Source organism: Heteronotia binoei, chromosome 5 (genome assembly GCF_032191835.1).
Source record: "Heteronotia binoei isolate CCM8104 ecotype False Entrance Well chromosome 5, APGP_CSIRO_Hbin_v1, whole genome shotgun sequence".
Lineage (NCBI taxonomy): Eukaryota > Metazoa > Chordata > Lepidosauria > Squamata > Gekkonidae > Heteronotia > Heteronotia binoei.
Genome location: NC_083227.1, coordinates 10607719 through 10624343, shown reverse-complemented (window position 1 = coordinate 10624343; position 16625 = coordinate 10607719). Strand labels below are relative to the sequence as shown.

Below are 16625 nucleotides of genomic sequence, written 5' to 3'. Positions count from 1 at the left end.
ATTCTGAGCTTTAGCTTTCCTAACTTTTTCTCTACAAGCACAGGTGATTTGTTTATATTCATCCTTTGTTATAAGGCCCTCCTTCCAATTCCTAAAGGAGTCTTTTATTTCTCAAGTTTTTAGAGAGCTATTTATGGGTTCTCTGATGATACTGAAGATGGCAACTGAACTTGAATTTCTTTCCACACATTGAACATTCAAAAGTTTTCTCCCCTGTGCGTGTTCTTCAGTGCAGTTGAAGTCTGCCAATCAAACGGAATCTCTTTCCATATTTATTTATTTATTTATTTTATGCTATAACTTATATCCCGCCCTTCCCATAAAATGGCTCAGGGCGGCTCACAGCAAACAATAAAACAAAGTGCAGAATTATTACATTTAAAAAGTCAAAGCATTTAAAAAAATCTAAAAACCTTAAAAACTTAACATTAAAACTGTACAGTATACTATTCTTAGTATTCAATAGTATTCTTAGTATTCAATAGTAATACTATTCTTAGTATTCAAGAGGTTTTTCCATTAGTGGGTTCTCTGGTGCCGTTGAAGAATGCCACTCTGACTGAATCTCTTTCCACACTCTGAACATGCAAAAGGTTTCTCCCCTGTGTGGGTTTTCAGATGCTGTTGAAGATGGCTACGCCTACTGAATTTCCTTCCACACTCTGAGCATTCAAAAGGTTTCTCCCCTGTGTGGGTTCTTAGATGCAGTTTAAGACTTCTACTTACAATGAATCCCTTTCCACACTCTGAACATTCAAAAGGTTTCTCCCCTGTGTGGGTTTTCTGATGATATCGAAGCTCTCCACTCCGACTGAATCTCTTTCCACACTCTAAGCATGCAAAAGGTTTCTCCCCTGTGTGGATTTTCAGATGCTCTTGAAGATGGCTACTCCTACTGAATTTCCTTCTACACTCTGAGCATTCAAAAGGTTTCTCCCCTGTGTGGGTTCTTAGATGTCGTTGAAGAGTGCTACTCTGACTGAATCTCTTTCCACAGGTTGAGCACTCAAAGGGTTTTTCTGCTGTGTGAATTCTCTGATGCTGTTGAAGACTGCCAGCTGTCCTGACTTTCTTTCCACACTCTGAGCATTCAAAAGGTTTCTCCCCTGTGTGGGTTCTTTGGTGCAGTTGAATCTTGCTATTTGTACTGAATCTCTTTCCACAGTCTGAACATTCAAAAGGCTTCTCCCCTGTGTGGGTTCTGTGGTGCAGTTGAAGTTGCCCCTTCTCACTGAATCTTTTCCCACACACTGAGCATTCAAAAGGTTTCTCCCCTGTGTGGGTTCTTTGGTGCAGGTGAAGACTGCCACGCTGACTGAATTTTTTTCCACACTCTGAGCATTCAAAAGGTTTCTCCCCTGTGTGGGTCCTTCGGTGCGTCTGAAGAATGCTACTCTGACTGAATCTCTTTCCGCACTCGGAGCATTCAAAAGGTTTCTCCTTTGTGTGGGTTCTCTGATGATTTCGAAGACCTCCACTCTGACTGAATCCCCTTCCACACTCTGAGCATTCAAAAGGTTTCTCTCCTGTGTGGGTTCTTTTGTGTGACATAAGATTGCTACTAATACTGAATCTCTTTCCACACTCTGAGCATTCAAAAGGTTTCTCCCCTGTGTGAGTTCTTTGATGCAGATGAAGACTCCCCCCATCACTGAATCTCTTTCCACACTCTGAGCATGCAAAAGGTTTCTCCCTTGTGTGGGTTTTCAGATGCTCTTGAAGATGGCTACTCTGACTAAATTTCCTTCCACACTCTGAGCATTCAAAAGGTTTCTCCCCTGTGTGGATTCTTTGATGCACTTGAAGAGTCCTCTTTGAACTGAATCTCTTTCCACACCCTGAACATTCAAACGGTTTCTCCCCTGTGTGGGTTCTTTGGTGTGACTTAAAACTGTGACTATAACTGAACCTCTTTTTGCAAACTGAGCATTCAAAGGGTTTCTCCCCTGTGTGGGTTCTTTGGTGCAACTGAAGACTGCCATTCTGACTGAATCCCTTCCCACACGCTGAGCACTGAAAAGGTTTCTCCCCTGTGTGGGTTCTTTGGTGCGTTTGAAGATTGCCTCTATGACTGAATCTTCTTCCACACTCTGAGCATTCAAAAGGTTTTCCACCTCGGTGTATTTTTTCGTGCGCAAGATGCTGTGATCTCTTTCTGAAGTTCTTTCTACACTGAATGGATTTACTTGCCTTCATTATCCTGTTCTTTGGAGAATTTACATTACACTGTCTTCCATTTCTCTTCTCACTCATACGGCTGCCTATTTTCCCCTTAGGCCTGCCTCGATTCTGGACATTTTCTTTCAAGTCGTCATTTTTCACTCTATCTGGCATTTGCTGATCAAGTTTTTCACTCTCCTCATTCCTCTGATCATCCTCTGCTGGAATAAAGAGAGAGATGCTGTGAGCACCAGAGAGGGCAGGTAAGGTCCTCAGACATCTATGTGACCTCAGCAGGAAAGGACTGATGGCCCTTTGGCCTTGTCCAGCTTGGCTAATCTTAACCACCCCTCCACCTTCCCTCAGAATATCTAGTCTTTATGGATACCTTCATCCCTCAAGAGATGATGAAAAAGAAGATACTGGATTTATATCCCACCCTATACTCTGAATCTCAGAGTGGTCACAAACTTCTTCTCCTCCCCCCCACCCCGACAGACATCCTGTAAGGTAGGTGGGACTGAGAGAGCTCTCCCAGAAGCTACCCTTTTAAGGACAACCTCTGCCAGAGCTATGGCTGACCCAAGGCCATTGCAGCAGCTACAAGTGGAGGAGAGGGGAATCAAACCTGGTTCTGCCAGATAAGAGTCCACACACTTAACCACTACACCAAAGAGGCAAGAACCATAGCTGAGCTCTTCTCCAGGAGATTCTGAGCCTCCAGATTTCAGGCCCCCAGAAGGCATCCTCCACCCCTTATCCAGTGGGCTGCATGATTATTTCAAATCAAATGTTGTTCAGAAATGAATGAAAAATCCCCCATGGCTATTCCTTAGCTGTACCCTTGAAATTACTGTGAACGATACTCACTCTCTGCCAGCTTATAGGGGAAGGAAATATGCTCTTGAGATCCTCTTGAGGAACTCCCCAACCTTTCATTGAATGCAAAGCGAGTGTCTGTCTCCACTGTAGTCCCTCTTGTACTTCTGGCTTCTTTCACACACAGAGAGAGAAAGGGGCGGGGGGAGAGAGAGATCATTCTTATATGGGGAAAAACAGAAATTCCAGAGTAAAAATTTTTTCTAGAAGGATGGAACTATGATCAAGACCAAAGTCCTCAATCCCAAGCAGTATGAGGGGAATGGAGTTGTGAGGGAAAGTACCCTGCTTCCCCCAAGAATTCACGATTAGATGGCCTGGTCAGACTTCTATTAGATGGCCTGGTCTGACTTGAGAGCCAGTTTGGTGCAGTGGTTAAGCGTTTGAACTCTTATCTGGGAGAACCGGGTTTGATTCCCCACTCCTCCACTTGCACCTGCTGGAATGGCCTTGGGTCAGTCATAGCTCTTGCAGAGCTGTCCTTGAAAGGGCAGCTGCTGTAAGAGCTCTCTCAGCCCCACCCACTTCACAGGGTGTCTGTTGTGGGGGAGGAAGGGAAAGGAGATTGTAGGCTGCTCTGAGATTCTGATTCAGAGAGAAGGGTGGGGTATAAATCCAATTTCTTCTTTTTATAGGTGTTTTGATTCGAGTCTGACTGCAGCTAACATCCTTATCTTTTTCAAGGCCTTCATCTCAAAGAGGAGGAGAAGAAATTGAATTTATGCCCCACCCTTCACTAAGAGTCTCAGAGCAGCTTATGATCTCCTTTCCCTTCCTTTCCCCAGAACAGACACCCTCTAAGGTAGGTGGGGCTGAGAGAGCTCTAAAACTAACTTAGGCTATTGCTGAAATAAGAAGATATTGGATTTATATCCCGCCCTCCACTCCGAAGAGTCTCAGAGCTGCTCACAATCTCCTTTACCTTCTTCCCCCACAACAGACACCCTGTGAGGTGGGTGGGGCTGAAGAGGGCTCTCACAGCAGCTGCCCTTTCAAGGCCAACCTCTGCCAGAGCTATGGCTGACCCATGGCCATGCTAGCAGGTGCAAGTGGAAGAGTGGGGAATCAAACCCGTTTCTCCCAGATAAAAGTCAGCACACTTAACCACTACACCAAACTGGCTACAACAAGAGTTGTGATCTAATACCAAGTATTTCTTGCATTCGAGAGCCCAGGTGGGTAGCTGTTAACACATCTGACACATTTATCTGTCTCGTTTTCTCCTGGAATTGAATCTAAATTGTTTTAAGGATTTGCTCTGTAGCTCCTGTGCGATTGAGCAAGCTTCGCAAGGCAACCTAAGAGAACCTAAGAGAAGCCATGTTGGATCAGGCCAATTGCCCATCCAGTCCAACACTCTGTGTCACATAAGAACAGAAGAGAAGCCACGTTGGATCAGGCCAGTGGCCCATCCAGTCCAACACTCTGTGTCACATAAGAGAAGCCATGTTGGATCAGGCCAATAGCCCATCCAGTCCAACACTTTGTGTCACATAAGAACCTAAGAGAAGCCATGTTGGATCAGGCCAGTGGCTCGTCCAGTCCAACACTCTGTGTCACATAAGAACATAAGAGAAGCCATGTTGGATCAGGACAATGGCCCATGCAGTCCAACACTCTGTGTCACATAACAACATAAGAGAAGCCATGTTGGATCAGGACAATGGCCCATGCAGTCCAACACTCTGTGTCACATAAGAACATAAGAGAAGCCAAGTTGGATCAGGCCAATGGCCCATCCAGTCCAACACTCTGTGTCACAGAAGAACATAAGAGAAGCCATGTTGGATCAGGCCAATGGCCCATCCAGTCCAACACTCTGTGTCACATAAGAACATAAGAGAAGCCATGTTGGATCAGGCCAGTGGCCCATCCAGTCCAACACTCTGTGTCACATAAGAACATAAGAGAAGCCATGTTGGATCAGGCCAATGGCCCATCCAGTCCAACACTCTGTGTCACATAAGAACATAAGAGAAGCCTTGTTGGATCAGGCCAATGGCCCATCCAGTCCAACACTCTGTGTCACATAAGAACATAAGAGAAGCCTTGTTGGATCAGGCCAATGGCCCATCCAGTCCAACACTCTGTGTCACATAAGAACATAAGAGAAGCCTTGTTGGATCAGGGCAATGGCCCATCCAGTCCAACACTCTGTGTCATAGAAGAACATAAGAGAAACCCTGTTGGATCAGGCCAATGGCCCATCCAGTCCAACACTCTGTGTCACATAAGAGAAGCCATGTTGGATCAGGCCAATAGCCCATCCAGTCCAACACTTTGTGTCACATAAGAACCTAAGAGAAGCCATGTTGGATCAGGCCAGTGGCTCGTCCAGTCCAACACTCTGTGTCACATAAGAACATAAGAGAAGCCATGTTGGATCAGGACAATGGCCCATGCAGTCCAACACTCTGTGTCACATAACAACATAAGAGAAGCCATGTTGGATCAGGACAATGGCCCATGCAGTCCAACACTCTGTGTCACATAAGAACATAAGAGAAGCCAAGTTGGATCAGGCCAATGGCCCATCCAGTCCAACACTCTGTGTCACAGAAGAACATAAGAGAAGCCATGTTGGATCAGGCCAATGGCCCATCCAGTCCAACACTCTGTGTCACATAAGAACATAAGAGAAGCCATGTTGGATCAGGCCAGTGGCCCATCCAGTCCAACACTCTGTGTCACATAAGAACATAAGAGAAGCCATGTTGGATCAGGCCAATGGCCCATCCAGTCCAACACTCTGTGTCACATAAGAACATAAGAGAAGCCTTGTTGGATCAGGCCAATGGCCCATCCAGTCCAACACTCTGTGTCACATAAGAACATAAGAGAAGCCTTGTTGGATCAGGCCAATGGCCCATCCAGTCCAACACTCTGTGTCACATAAGAACATAAGAGAAGCCTTGTTGGATCAGGCCAATGGCCCATCCAGTCCAACACTCTGTGTCATAGAAGAACATAAGAGAAACCCTGTTGGATCAGGCCAATGGCCCATCCAGTCCAACACTCTGTGTCATACGGTGGCCAAAAAAAATCCAGGCACCATCAGGAGGTCCATCAGTGTGGCCAGGACACTAGAAGCCCTCCCACTTTGCCCCCCCCGAGCACCAGGTATACAGAACATCACTGCCCCAGAGAGTTCCAACAATATGCTGAGGCTAATAGCCACTGCTCCACATGCTTCTAATAACCTCTGCTCCACATGCTTCTCCAATCCCCTCTTGAAGCTGTCTATGCTTGCAGTCACCACCACCTCCTGTGGCAGTGAATTCCATATGTTAATCACCCTTTGGGTAAAGAAGTACTTTCTTTTATCTGTTCTAACCCGACTACTCAGCTATTTCATTGAATGCCCACAAGTATTGTGAGAAAGGGAGAAAAGTATTTCTTTCTCTACTTTCTCCATCCCATGCATAATCTTGTAAACCTCTATCATGTCACCCCTCAGTCGACATTTCTCCAAGCTAAAGAGCCCCAAACATTTTAACCTTTCTTCATAGGGAAAGTGTTCCAAACCTTTAATCATTCTAGTTGCCCTTTTCTGCACTTTTTCCAATGCTATAGTATCTTTTTTGAGGTGCGGTGACCAGAACTGTACACAGTATTCCAAATGAGACCGCACCATCAATTTATACAGGGGCATTATGATACTGGCTGATTTGTTTTCAGTTCCCTTTCTAATAATTCCCAGCATGGCGTTGGCCTTTTTTATTGCAATCGCACACTGTCTTGACATTTTCAGTGAGTTATCTACCATTGCCCCAAGATGTCTCTCTTTGTCAGTCTCCACCAGTTCACACTCCACCCACTTGTATTTATAGTTAGGATTTTTGGTTCCAACGTGCATTATGTACTTTGCACTTGGCCATGTTGAACCTCATTTGCCATGTTGATGCCCAGTCGCCCAGCCTCTACAGATCCCTTTGGAGTGCCTCACAATTGTCAGCGAAGGGTTCATTGAAGTTCAGAAAATGATCAGACTTGTCTTTGTCTAAAACTAAGTTTCATTTATTGATACAACAATGTTACTCTCTGCACATGGTCTTTGAAAGTGATAGCGATTGAAGCAAAGCATTGGTCTTTATGGACATACATCAAAGCATTGGGGGTTTAAAGCACTTCCCATAATAAAGTTCCAGTTGGGCTGTTGAAAATAACCATTTCACACACTCTTATCTCCCACATATGCAAACGGTGCCGTCCTCCCCTGCGGTGTCCTTGCTCGGCGCTGCCAGGCGCTTGGGAAGCGGCTAGATGTTTGCACTTCAAAGATCTTGCTGGCCTTTGGCGCCTAAATCACTCTTCCCTTTCCTCCCCCCTACATTCTATCTCTCTCTCGGCTTGGCTTCGCGAACGAAGATTTAAGAAGGGTGCAATAGTCCACGTTTGCTGCAGGCTCGCTGGTGGCTGACAAGACCAATGTGGGACAGGCAGGTCCGGCCACAGCGGCTGCAGGGAAAAGTCTGATTTAGGGTTGGTCCTGTAGCAGTGCGATTCTTCCTCAATCTCCTTTTGTCCTCAAGACCAGCTATGCGTGTGTTCTCAAAGGAAGAGACAGCCTGGTGGATGGTGTGCCTCCATGCTTTGCGATCTGAGGCTAGGTCAGACCACTGGTGATGGTTGATGTGACAGGTGCTAAGGGATTTCTTCAAGGAGTCCTATACTGGCATAGGTATTAGTAAGGTAAAAGCTAGCAGGGTTAGTTAACAGTAAATAGACAATTATAACAGCATGGATTACTTCAGTGAACATGAGCTGACAACAATCCTCTCTGGTTTTTACCACCCTGACCAGCTCCACCTTCAGTCACTGAATATGGAGAAATGAGGCAACTAACTCATTTCAGAACCGCCCCCGGTACTCTAACATCGGGGAGATGGCGAACCAGCACTTGTGTGCACTCTCCTTGTGAACCCGCTAAACTAGGTATTGCCCAGGTACAAAGAATAGTGACTCAGATGGACCCAGGCTTTGGTCCTTGATAGGATTATTTCCAGATCACTGGCAGAGGAGACGTTTGTAATTTCATCCAGGAGAAACAGTGAGTTATAAAAGCTGGCACAAACCTCCAAAGGAAGTTTAAAGTCACACGTTTATTACGTAAACATATAAAATATTTAAAGTGACAAATGCAAGACAGGAAGGAAGGAAGGAAGGAAGGAAGGAAGGAAGGAAGGAAGGAAGGAAGGAAGGAAGGAAGGAAGGAAGGAAGGAAGGAAGGAAGGAAGGAAGGAAAGTTGATGGGGAGGGAGAGGTGGGGAAAAGCAACTTTAACCCTAAATGCATTCTCCAAGCTGCCAGATGGCTTGGCTTGGAGAAGTAATTTAAAGAGACAAATGCCTTCTCTGATTGGGGCAGTGGGGGCTTCAAGAGCCACACAAGTCGTAACCCAGTACTCTAACTGACCCAAATCATGAATGAGGGCAGATCAGGTTGGGTACATTCACGGGGATCAGTCATGGCCCCAGAGGTGTGTCTTAAGTTTCTGCAGAAGGACTTCTTATTTAGAACTTCATACACAATTGAAAAAGATATGTCACATTAACCTTTGAGACGTTTAATGAACTCCAACTCCCTTTTTTAAAAAGGGGAAAAATCACAAAGCCCAGAAAAGAAAACACAAAGTTTGAGGTATCTGGTGAAGAAATGGCATTTTTTTTCTTTCATAGAATCATAGAGTTGGAAGGGACCCCCAGGGTCATCCAGTCCAACTCCCCGCACAATGCAGGAAACTCACAAACACCTCCCCTTAAAATCACAGGATCCTCACTGCTGTTAGAGGCCCTCTAGCCTCTGTTGAAAAACCTCTAAGGAAGGAGAGCCCAATTTCATAGAATCCTAGAGTTGGAAGGGACCTCCAGGGTCATCTAGTCCAACCTCCTGCACAATGCAGGAAACTCACAAACACCTCCCCCTAAATTCACAGGATCTTCATTGCTGTCAGATGGCCATCTAGCCTGTTGAAAAACCTCCAAGGAAGGAGAACTCAATTTCATAGAATCCTAGAGTTGGAAGGGACCTCCAGGGTCATCTAGTCCAACCCCCTGCACAATGCAGGAAACTCACAAACACCTCCCCCTAAATTCACAGAATCTTCATTGCTGTCAGATGGCCATCTAGCCTCTGTTGAAAAACCTCCAAGGAAGGAGAGCCCAATTTCATAGAATCCTAGAGTTGGAAGGGACCTCCAGGGTCATCTAATCCAACCCCCTGCACAATGCAGGAAATCTCTTTGGAGGTCTGAAATAGAGTTGAAGGAAACTGAAATAAAGAGTTGGAAGGGAACCCCAGGGTCATCTAATCTAACAATGCAAGAAAACGTTTTGGAGATCTATCTTTCCTTCCTTCCTTCCTTCCTTCCTTCCTTCCTTCCTTCCTTCCTTCCTTCCTTCCTTCCTTCCTTCCTCCCTCCCTCCCTCCCTTCGACATTCATGCAGCTCTCAAACATATGTAATTTATTCTATGTGGCACAATGCATGAAATCTCTTTGGAGATCTGAAATGAGCAAAACCTTCACTCAGAGCCAGTTTGGTGTAGTGGTTAAGTGTGCAGACTCTTATCTGGGAGAACCGGGTTTGATTCCCCACTCCTCCACTTGCACCTGCTGGAATGGCCTTGGGTCAGCCATAGCTCTAGCAGAGGTTGTCCTTGAAAGGGCAGCTGCTGTGAGAGCCCTCTCCAGCCCCACCCACCTCACAGGGTGTTTGTTGTGGGGGAGGAAGGTAAAGGAGATTGTGAGCCACTCTGAGACTCTTCGGAGTGGAGGGCGGGATATAAATCCATTATCATCTTCTTCTTCTTCTGAGTTTGTGAAGAAATGGAATTGTTTTCTTTCATGGAATCAAAGAGCTGGAAGGGACCACCCCAGGGTCATCTACTCTAACCCCTTGCACAAAGGAAATCTCTTTGGAGATCTGAAATGAGCAAAAGCTTCACTCTGCGTGTTGTTTTTTTTTAATTCTCTCTGGGGACAGAGAACAGGCAGGGAAAAGAAAGTCAATAGCTTTCCAAAAATGCTAATAGGAGGCATAGCCCCCCCCCACAAGCAGGGGACAGAGATTTGGAGGAATAAAATACTAAGGATACAGGAAGGACACTGTGGAACCTTTAGGAAAAGCATCTCTGACCCAGTCTGACCTGGTCAGTGGGTGGGGAAAGGAGAAATGATAAAACTCGGGGTAGCAAGAAGGAAGGGCTCTTGGTGTGGAGTCCATCAGAGCAGACAAAACTCTTAAATGAGGTCTGTAGGAGGGAGACACTGACCATGGCTGGCCTGGGAGAGTTGAAGGAAACTTCAAAATGTGGACATCTGTAATTTACTAAGCAAAGGAGCCTGTGCTATATTTTAACATCTAGTGGGCAGAGGTGTCAAACTCATTTGTGATGTGGGACAAATCTATCATAAATATCACTTTGTAGGCTGGGCCACGTGTGCTGTAAAATGTAACACGAGGTACTAGAGATGTAAATGTTATAAAGATGACTTCGGATGAGGAACGGCAGTAGCAGGCTTGATTGGATTAAGTGTGATATGCGGAATGGTACCATGGGATATGCAATGTGGTGATATTGTCAGGACGTGGAACTTCAAACAGAGACGGATCATAGCGTTGCAAAATTATTCCATTTATTTGAGAACGCACAGTCTTACCAGAGTAGCAAATTGAGTTTGATAACGGGCAGAGCTGAGCCCTGCCTTTTTGTACATTTCAAAGAGAGGAAACAATACAGCATTCTCACACCCTTGGAGACAGTTGGCCCTTCCCTTACTCCCTTATCTCATTCCCAGGAAGCTCCCCACTGGTTACCTTGGATATGCTAACTTCAAAGGCCCAGATGGCTTCTAGGCCTTGTGTGAAATTCTTCTCCTTGCGGTTAGGAATTGCCTTGGGGAAAGGTACATATTACTGTTCTCACGGTTAGTAGAAGCAGGGAACACAGCATAGTAGAATACAATATGAGGTTAGTCATGTCAAGCATCTACATTCTACCAGTTGCAGTACCAAAGCTAAGTTACACGTCTGACAGATATCACCATTTATTTATTTATTTTATTACTTTACATTTATATCCCGCCCTCTCCGCAAGCGGACTCAGGGCGGCTTACAATATCATAAAAACAATCAATTCCATAAAACATATAAAACCACAATTCACTTATCAATTTAAAACTATTTGCGCTGTCTCAATCCAGTCTGGCGGTATTGGGTTCTGACTATGATCGCCAGCTTCTGTAGGATGTCCGGTGGCAGCCCATTTTCAGTCAACCAGAAAAGCCTGTCTAAACAGTTCGGTCTTACAGGCCCTGCGGAACGCCGACAAATCCCGCAGGGCCCTTATAGCTTCTGGGAGGGTGTTCCAAAGTTCTGGTGCTGCCACCGAGAAGGCCCTAGATCTTGTTGCGCATAGCCTGGCTTCTTTTGGGCCAGGGGCAGACAGCAGATTTTTTGTCCCTGATTGCAGTGCTCTCTGGGGGATATATGGGGAAAGGCGGTCCCGTAGATAGGCAGGTCCCTGACCATAAAGGGCTTTAAAGGTTAATACCAACACCTTGAAGCGAACTCGGAACACAACAGGCAACCAGTGCAGCTCTCTCAGCACTGGCCGAATGTGCTCCCGTCGTGGTAGCCCCATTAACAGCCGCGCCGCAGTGTTCTGCACTAGTTGTAGTCTCCGGGTTAGCGTCAGGGGTAGCCCCATGTAGAGAGCATTACAGTGATCTATTCTTGAGGTGACCGTAGCATGGATTACCGTCGCTAGGTCGCTGCGCTCCAGGTAAGGGGCCAGCTGCCGTGCTTGCCGGAGATGGAAAAAGGCAGATCTAACAGTGGCTGCCACCTGAGCCTCCATTGTAAGGGAGGACTCAAGGAGCACGCCTAAGCTCTTGGCCTTGGGGACCGGTATCAGTGGCACCCCGTCAAGGGCCGGCAGCTGGATCTCTCTCCCCGGACCGCCCCGACCCAGGTGGAGAACCTCCGTCTTCGTGGGATTCAATTTCTGCCGACTCAGTCTGAGCCAAGAGGCCACGGCTTGTAATGCCAGGTCTAGGTTTTCCAGGGTACAGTCAGACTGGCCACCCATCATTAGGTAGAGCTGGGTGTCATCTGCATATTGATGGCAACCCAGTCCATACCTCCTGACAATCTGGGCAAGGGGGCGCATATAGATATTAAATAGCATCGGGGATAGGACCGCTCCCTGCGGCACCCCGCAACTAAGGGAGTGCCTCTGGGATGCTTCCTCCCCTATCACCACCCTTTGTCCCCGATCTTGGAGAAAGGAAGTCAGCCACTGCAAGGCAGATCCCTGTATCCCCACATCGGTGAGGCGGTCAGTCAGTAGCTGATGGTCAACCGTGTCAAAAGCGGCTGACAGATCTAATAACAGCAGCACTGCAGAGCCGCCCTGATCCAGATGTCGCATAAGATCATCCATGAGGGCGACCAGAACTGTCTCCGTCCCGTGACCTGGCCGGAAGCCGGACTGGAATGGATCCAGTGCGGAAGTGTCCTCCAGGAATCCCTGCAGCTGAGTCGCCACCGCCCGCTCTATGACCTTACCCAGAAAGGGAAGGTTTGACACCGGCCGATAGTTCGCCAATGTGGCCGGGTCTGCTGATGGTTTTTTTAAGAGGGAACGGACCACTGCCTCTTTAAGAGGTGTGGGAAAGATCCCTTCAATCAGGGACCTATTGATGATGTCCTGTAGTGGTTCACGTAGCCACGTTTGGCTAGCCTTTATAAGCCAAGACGGGCACGGATCTAACCTACAGGTCATAGGGCGTACGGCTGCAAGCATCCTCATTACCCATTGGTAATGAGACAGGAAACCTAGGTCTCAATTTGATCCAGGAAGATTTAGCCCAGAAACATTTCTTCCTGGTTAGGGTACAATTTCTGTGTTGACTGATATTTTCAATAAGAGTTTAATTATGTATTTATTTTATTAATTCCACTTCTATCCACCCCTTCCTGGCAAGGTGGGCTCAGGGCAGTTTGCAGTATAAAAATTCATACAATAAACCATGTATGTAAATACAGCAAACCATATCTAAGAATCTAGAATTACGTCAATTAAAACCAATGACCAAGACAGCTTCCGGTCTGGGAATCAAGCTGGGCTGATGTCCCCTGAATAAGGGGAACTTAAGTCTTTGCTCAGGGTAGTAAAAAGCCTTTCTTTTGGCTTTCTGCCTACATTTCTCAGTTAGAGATTTGTCCGGAATACGCACAGCAACTCTAAGGCAGTTAACCTTGGCTGATAAGAGATCTTGAAGGAGATTTCTTAGAGGCTTTGAGGTCCACCGAAGAAGAGTGGTGTTTTCATCAGCTACAGAGGCTTATAGAGCCATTCAATTGGCTTAAGCTCGACAAGATCCCATTCTCTTTTGGAACTGATAAACATCTGAAACTTGAGAAGACCGAAGTTGAGCTGCGTAGCTGTGAAGAGGTACTTGATTATAATCTCTTGTTCCGGGACTTTTTAAAACTAATCTAAATAACAAAGATTTCAGGTTTTCACGGCTGGTAACATCATTAGGGTTTGTAGAATCTTTCGGGCTCAAGTGCCGTGTTTTACTGGAGAAAGTTTTTCTTCCAGACGTTTTGTTCTCAGCTGCGGAGAACATCCACAGTGGCGCTGCAGCCGGAGCAGACGCTCTGACCTTCTTGGCTGCTGTGCATTGAGTGATGCACAGCGGCCAAGGAGGTCAGAGTGCCTGCTCCGGCTGCAACGCCACTGAGGATGTTCTCCGCAGCTGAGAACGAAACGTCTGGAAGAAAAACTTTCTCCAGTAGAACACAGCACTTGAGTCCGAAAGATTCTACAAACCCTAATAATCTAAATAACTTTGGAAGGTGGGAAGGATTAAATTACAAAGACGGGGAAGTGAAGAAAAGAAAGCTTAAAACTTGGATTTTGTTAAATTAATGACTTTGTTAGAAATCGTGAAAGAAAAGAATTGTTTTGAATACCTGTGGTGACTGACGAATGCATCGGCCTCACAGCTCTGCACTCTCTGCAATCAACGTAACAAGCACTTCAAAGATCGCGATAATTAGAGAACACTGAGAATGTGAACAGGGGCCTAGAGAAGCAGGAAGTAAAGACTGAAATGAGACTAATAAAGACTGTGAGTTTTGGATACCATTGAGAACGAGATTTGGGGCCTAGCACAACAGGAATTAGTAAGATAAAGGAGAGGAGCAGGAAGAAGGCCTACGCTAGGAATTTTAACCATAGAGAAATTGCGATCGCCATTTTGAAGAAAGGAAAATTGTCAAAAACTGTTAAAAATCAGTATTTAAGCTCAGGAAGGTTGGAGAATGGCGAAATTAGTCTCATTTTAAAGGGTAAGCTCTAAGCTATTAGATTTGGTGTTGGATTTTAGATTTGGAAACTTTAAAAATTTTGAAGGTTTTTTTTATGTCAAAAAAAAAGACAAACTCGTGCAAGAGCCCATTCTTTGGAAGAAATGCAAGGTCAGTTAGATGCTATGGAGGCTAGGATTATGAAGGATGTTGAGAAGATGTTAACATCTTGTAAAAAAGAACTTAAGAAGGATATTGGAGATCTTAAAAAAGAAATGGAAGATTTCCAAAATGAAGTGGTGATGGTGACAAGCAGAGTCGAGGATGTTGAAGAGAAAGTTAATGAACATGCTTCCACCTTATTAGAGCTGCAAGAGAAAGTAACAGTACATGACTGCAGATTAATGGAAACTCAAGTGCGACTGAGAGGAGTACCTGAAGGGGAGGGAACTGATCTAATGGAGTATGTGGTGAAAATAATTGCTGATTTTTTGGAGGAAGATCCTGAAAGGTCTAGAAACATGTCTGGCAGTATGTACAGAGTTAATTCATCATATGCAAAGGATAAAGGCCTACCAAGAGATATAGTCATAAAATTAAGGACAAAAGACATGGCAGGGAAAATCCTGAATAAAAATTTTCAAAAGACTTTGATAGTAGAAGGGAGTAGAGTTAAAATAATGAAAGAGCTGCCAAGACAAGTGATAAATGACAGGAAGAAATACAAGAAACTGACAGAGAAGCTACGTGTTGAAGGAACGAGATACAGATGGATAATACCCGAAGGTTTGAGCTTTGAGCTACGTGGAAGAAGGATTACAATAAGGAATGAGCAGGAGATGTGTAGCTTTTTTGAAGAAAATAAAGACTTTGCACCATAATGGATTACAAATTACTATCTTAGAATGTAAATGGACTAAATTCACCACAAAAAAGAAAAGCAACATTCCATTGGATTAAAAAACAAAAGTGTAATATAATTTGTCTACAGGAAGTTCATATACAACAAAAGGATTACAAATTTTTATGGAATTAACAATTGGGATTGGAATTTTATTCATTGGCGGAACAAAAGAAAAGGGGTGTGGTTTTTTATATTAAGGAACAATTAGAGCCAAAATTGATATTTAAAGATAAAGATGGAAGATATGTGGCTGTGGAAGTAATGATGAACACAAAGAAAACATTGTTATTAGGACTATACGCACCAAATGGTGCAAAATATGTTTTTTTAAGACATTATTCGACAGTTGGATGAAGTATCCTGTGACCAGATCTTGATGATGGGTGATTTTAATGGAACAACACAAAACAATATAGATAGGTCTGGCCAAAAGGGCAATAACAAAGAAGGGAAACTACCAAAATCTTTTTTTGAGTTGGTTAAACAAGAAAGTTTGGAAGATATTTGGAGAAAATTTAACTCTGAAGTAAGACTATACCTTTTTTTCAGCAAGACATAATACTTTCTCTAGAACTGATACGTTATGGGGTTCTAAAGATTTGGGCCGCATAACTAGAAAAGTAGAGATTCAACCAAAGATATGTGCAGATCATAATCCAATATTTTGGGCTACAAAATTGCAAAGGAAAACAAGAAGATGGAGAAAAAATGAGGATTTGTTACAAGATAAAAAAAACTGTGACATTTCTAGAAAAGGAAACCATAGCTTTTTTCCAAATAAATGATACTGATGATATAGAATTTCAGACGGTTTGGGATACTTGCAAAGCGGTAATGAGAGGAATATTGATTACCTTGAATAATAAAGATAAGAGGGCAAAGGAAAAACAGATGTTGGGCATTCAAAATGAAATAAAGAAAAAAAAAGGGGAAGTGAGAAAAAGAACAGGGAAAAAGAAAATAATAAGGGAAATCACTATGTTACAAACTCAAATGAGACATTTGTTGAATAAAGAATTGAAATGGAATTTGAAAAATTTGCAACAGAAATCGTTTGAAGGTGCGAACAAACCTGGAAAGTATTTAGCCTGGCAATTGAAGAAAAAGAAAGAAAATAAAATTATTAATAAAATTGTGGCTAATGGAAAAGAGATGGTAGACCAAGAAGGAATAAAAAGGGAATGTTTCAAATATTATGCAAATTTATTCAAAGATGTGAAAATAAAAAAAGAAAAAATTGAGGAGTATTTACGAAATATTAAGATAGCACCCTTGACTGAATATATGAAAAAGATTTTGAATGATCCAATAGAAAAAATTGAAATTGAAGCAGCAATCAATGTAATGAAAGTGGGTAAGGCTCC

At 44.3% G+C, this 16625-nt stretch overlaps 1 protein-coding gene across 1 annotated transcript in view; it reads right to left on the bottom strand.

Annotated features, from left to right (window-relative positions):
- Nucleotides 1–263: 263 nt before the first annotated feature.
- The window catches only part of LOC132571043 (zinc finger protein 665-like), a 41471-nt gene continuing 25109 nt past the window's right edge, over nucleotides 264–16625 (bottom strand). The window contains exons 8-9 of the mRNA XM_060237674.1: nucleotides 3031–3153; nucleotides 264–2381 (exon numbers count right to left, since the gene is read on the bottom strand). Coding sequence (XP_060093657.1) covers nucleotides 520–2381; nucleotides 3031–3153 — 1985 coding nt within the window. The 3' untranslated portion in view covers nucleotides 264–519. The remainder of the gene's footprint in view (nucleotides 2382–3030; nucleotides 3154–16625) is intronic.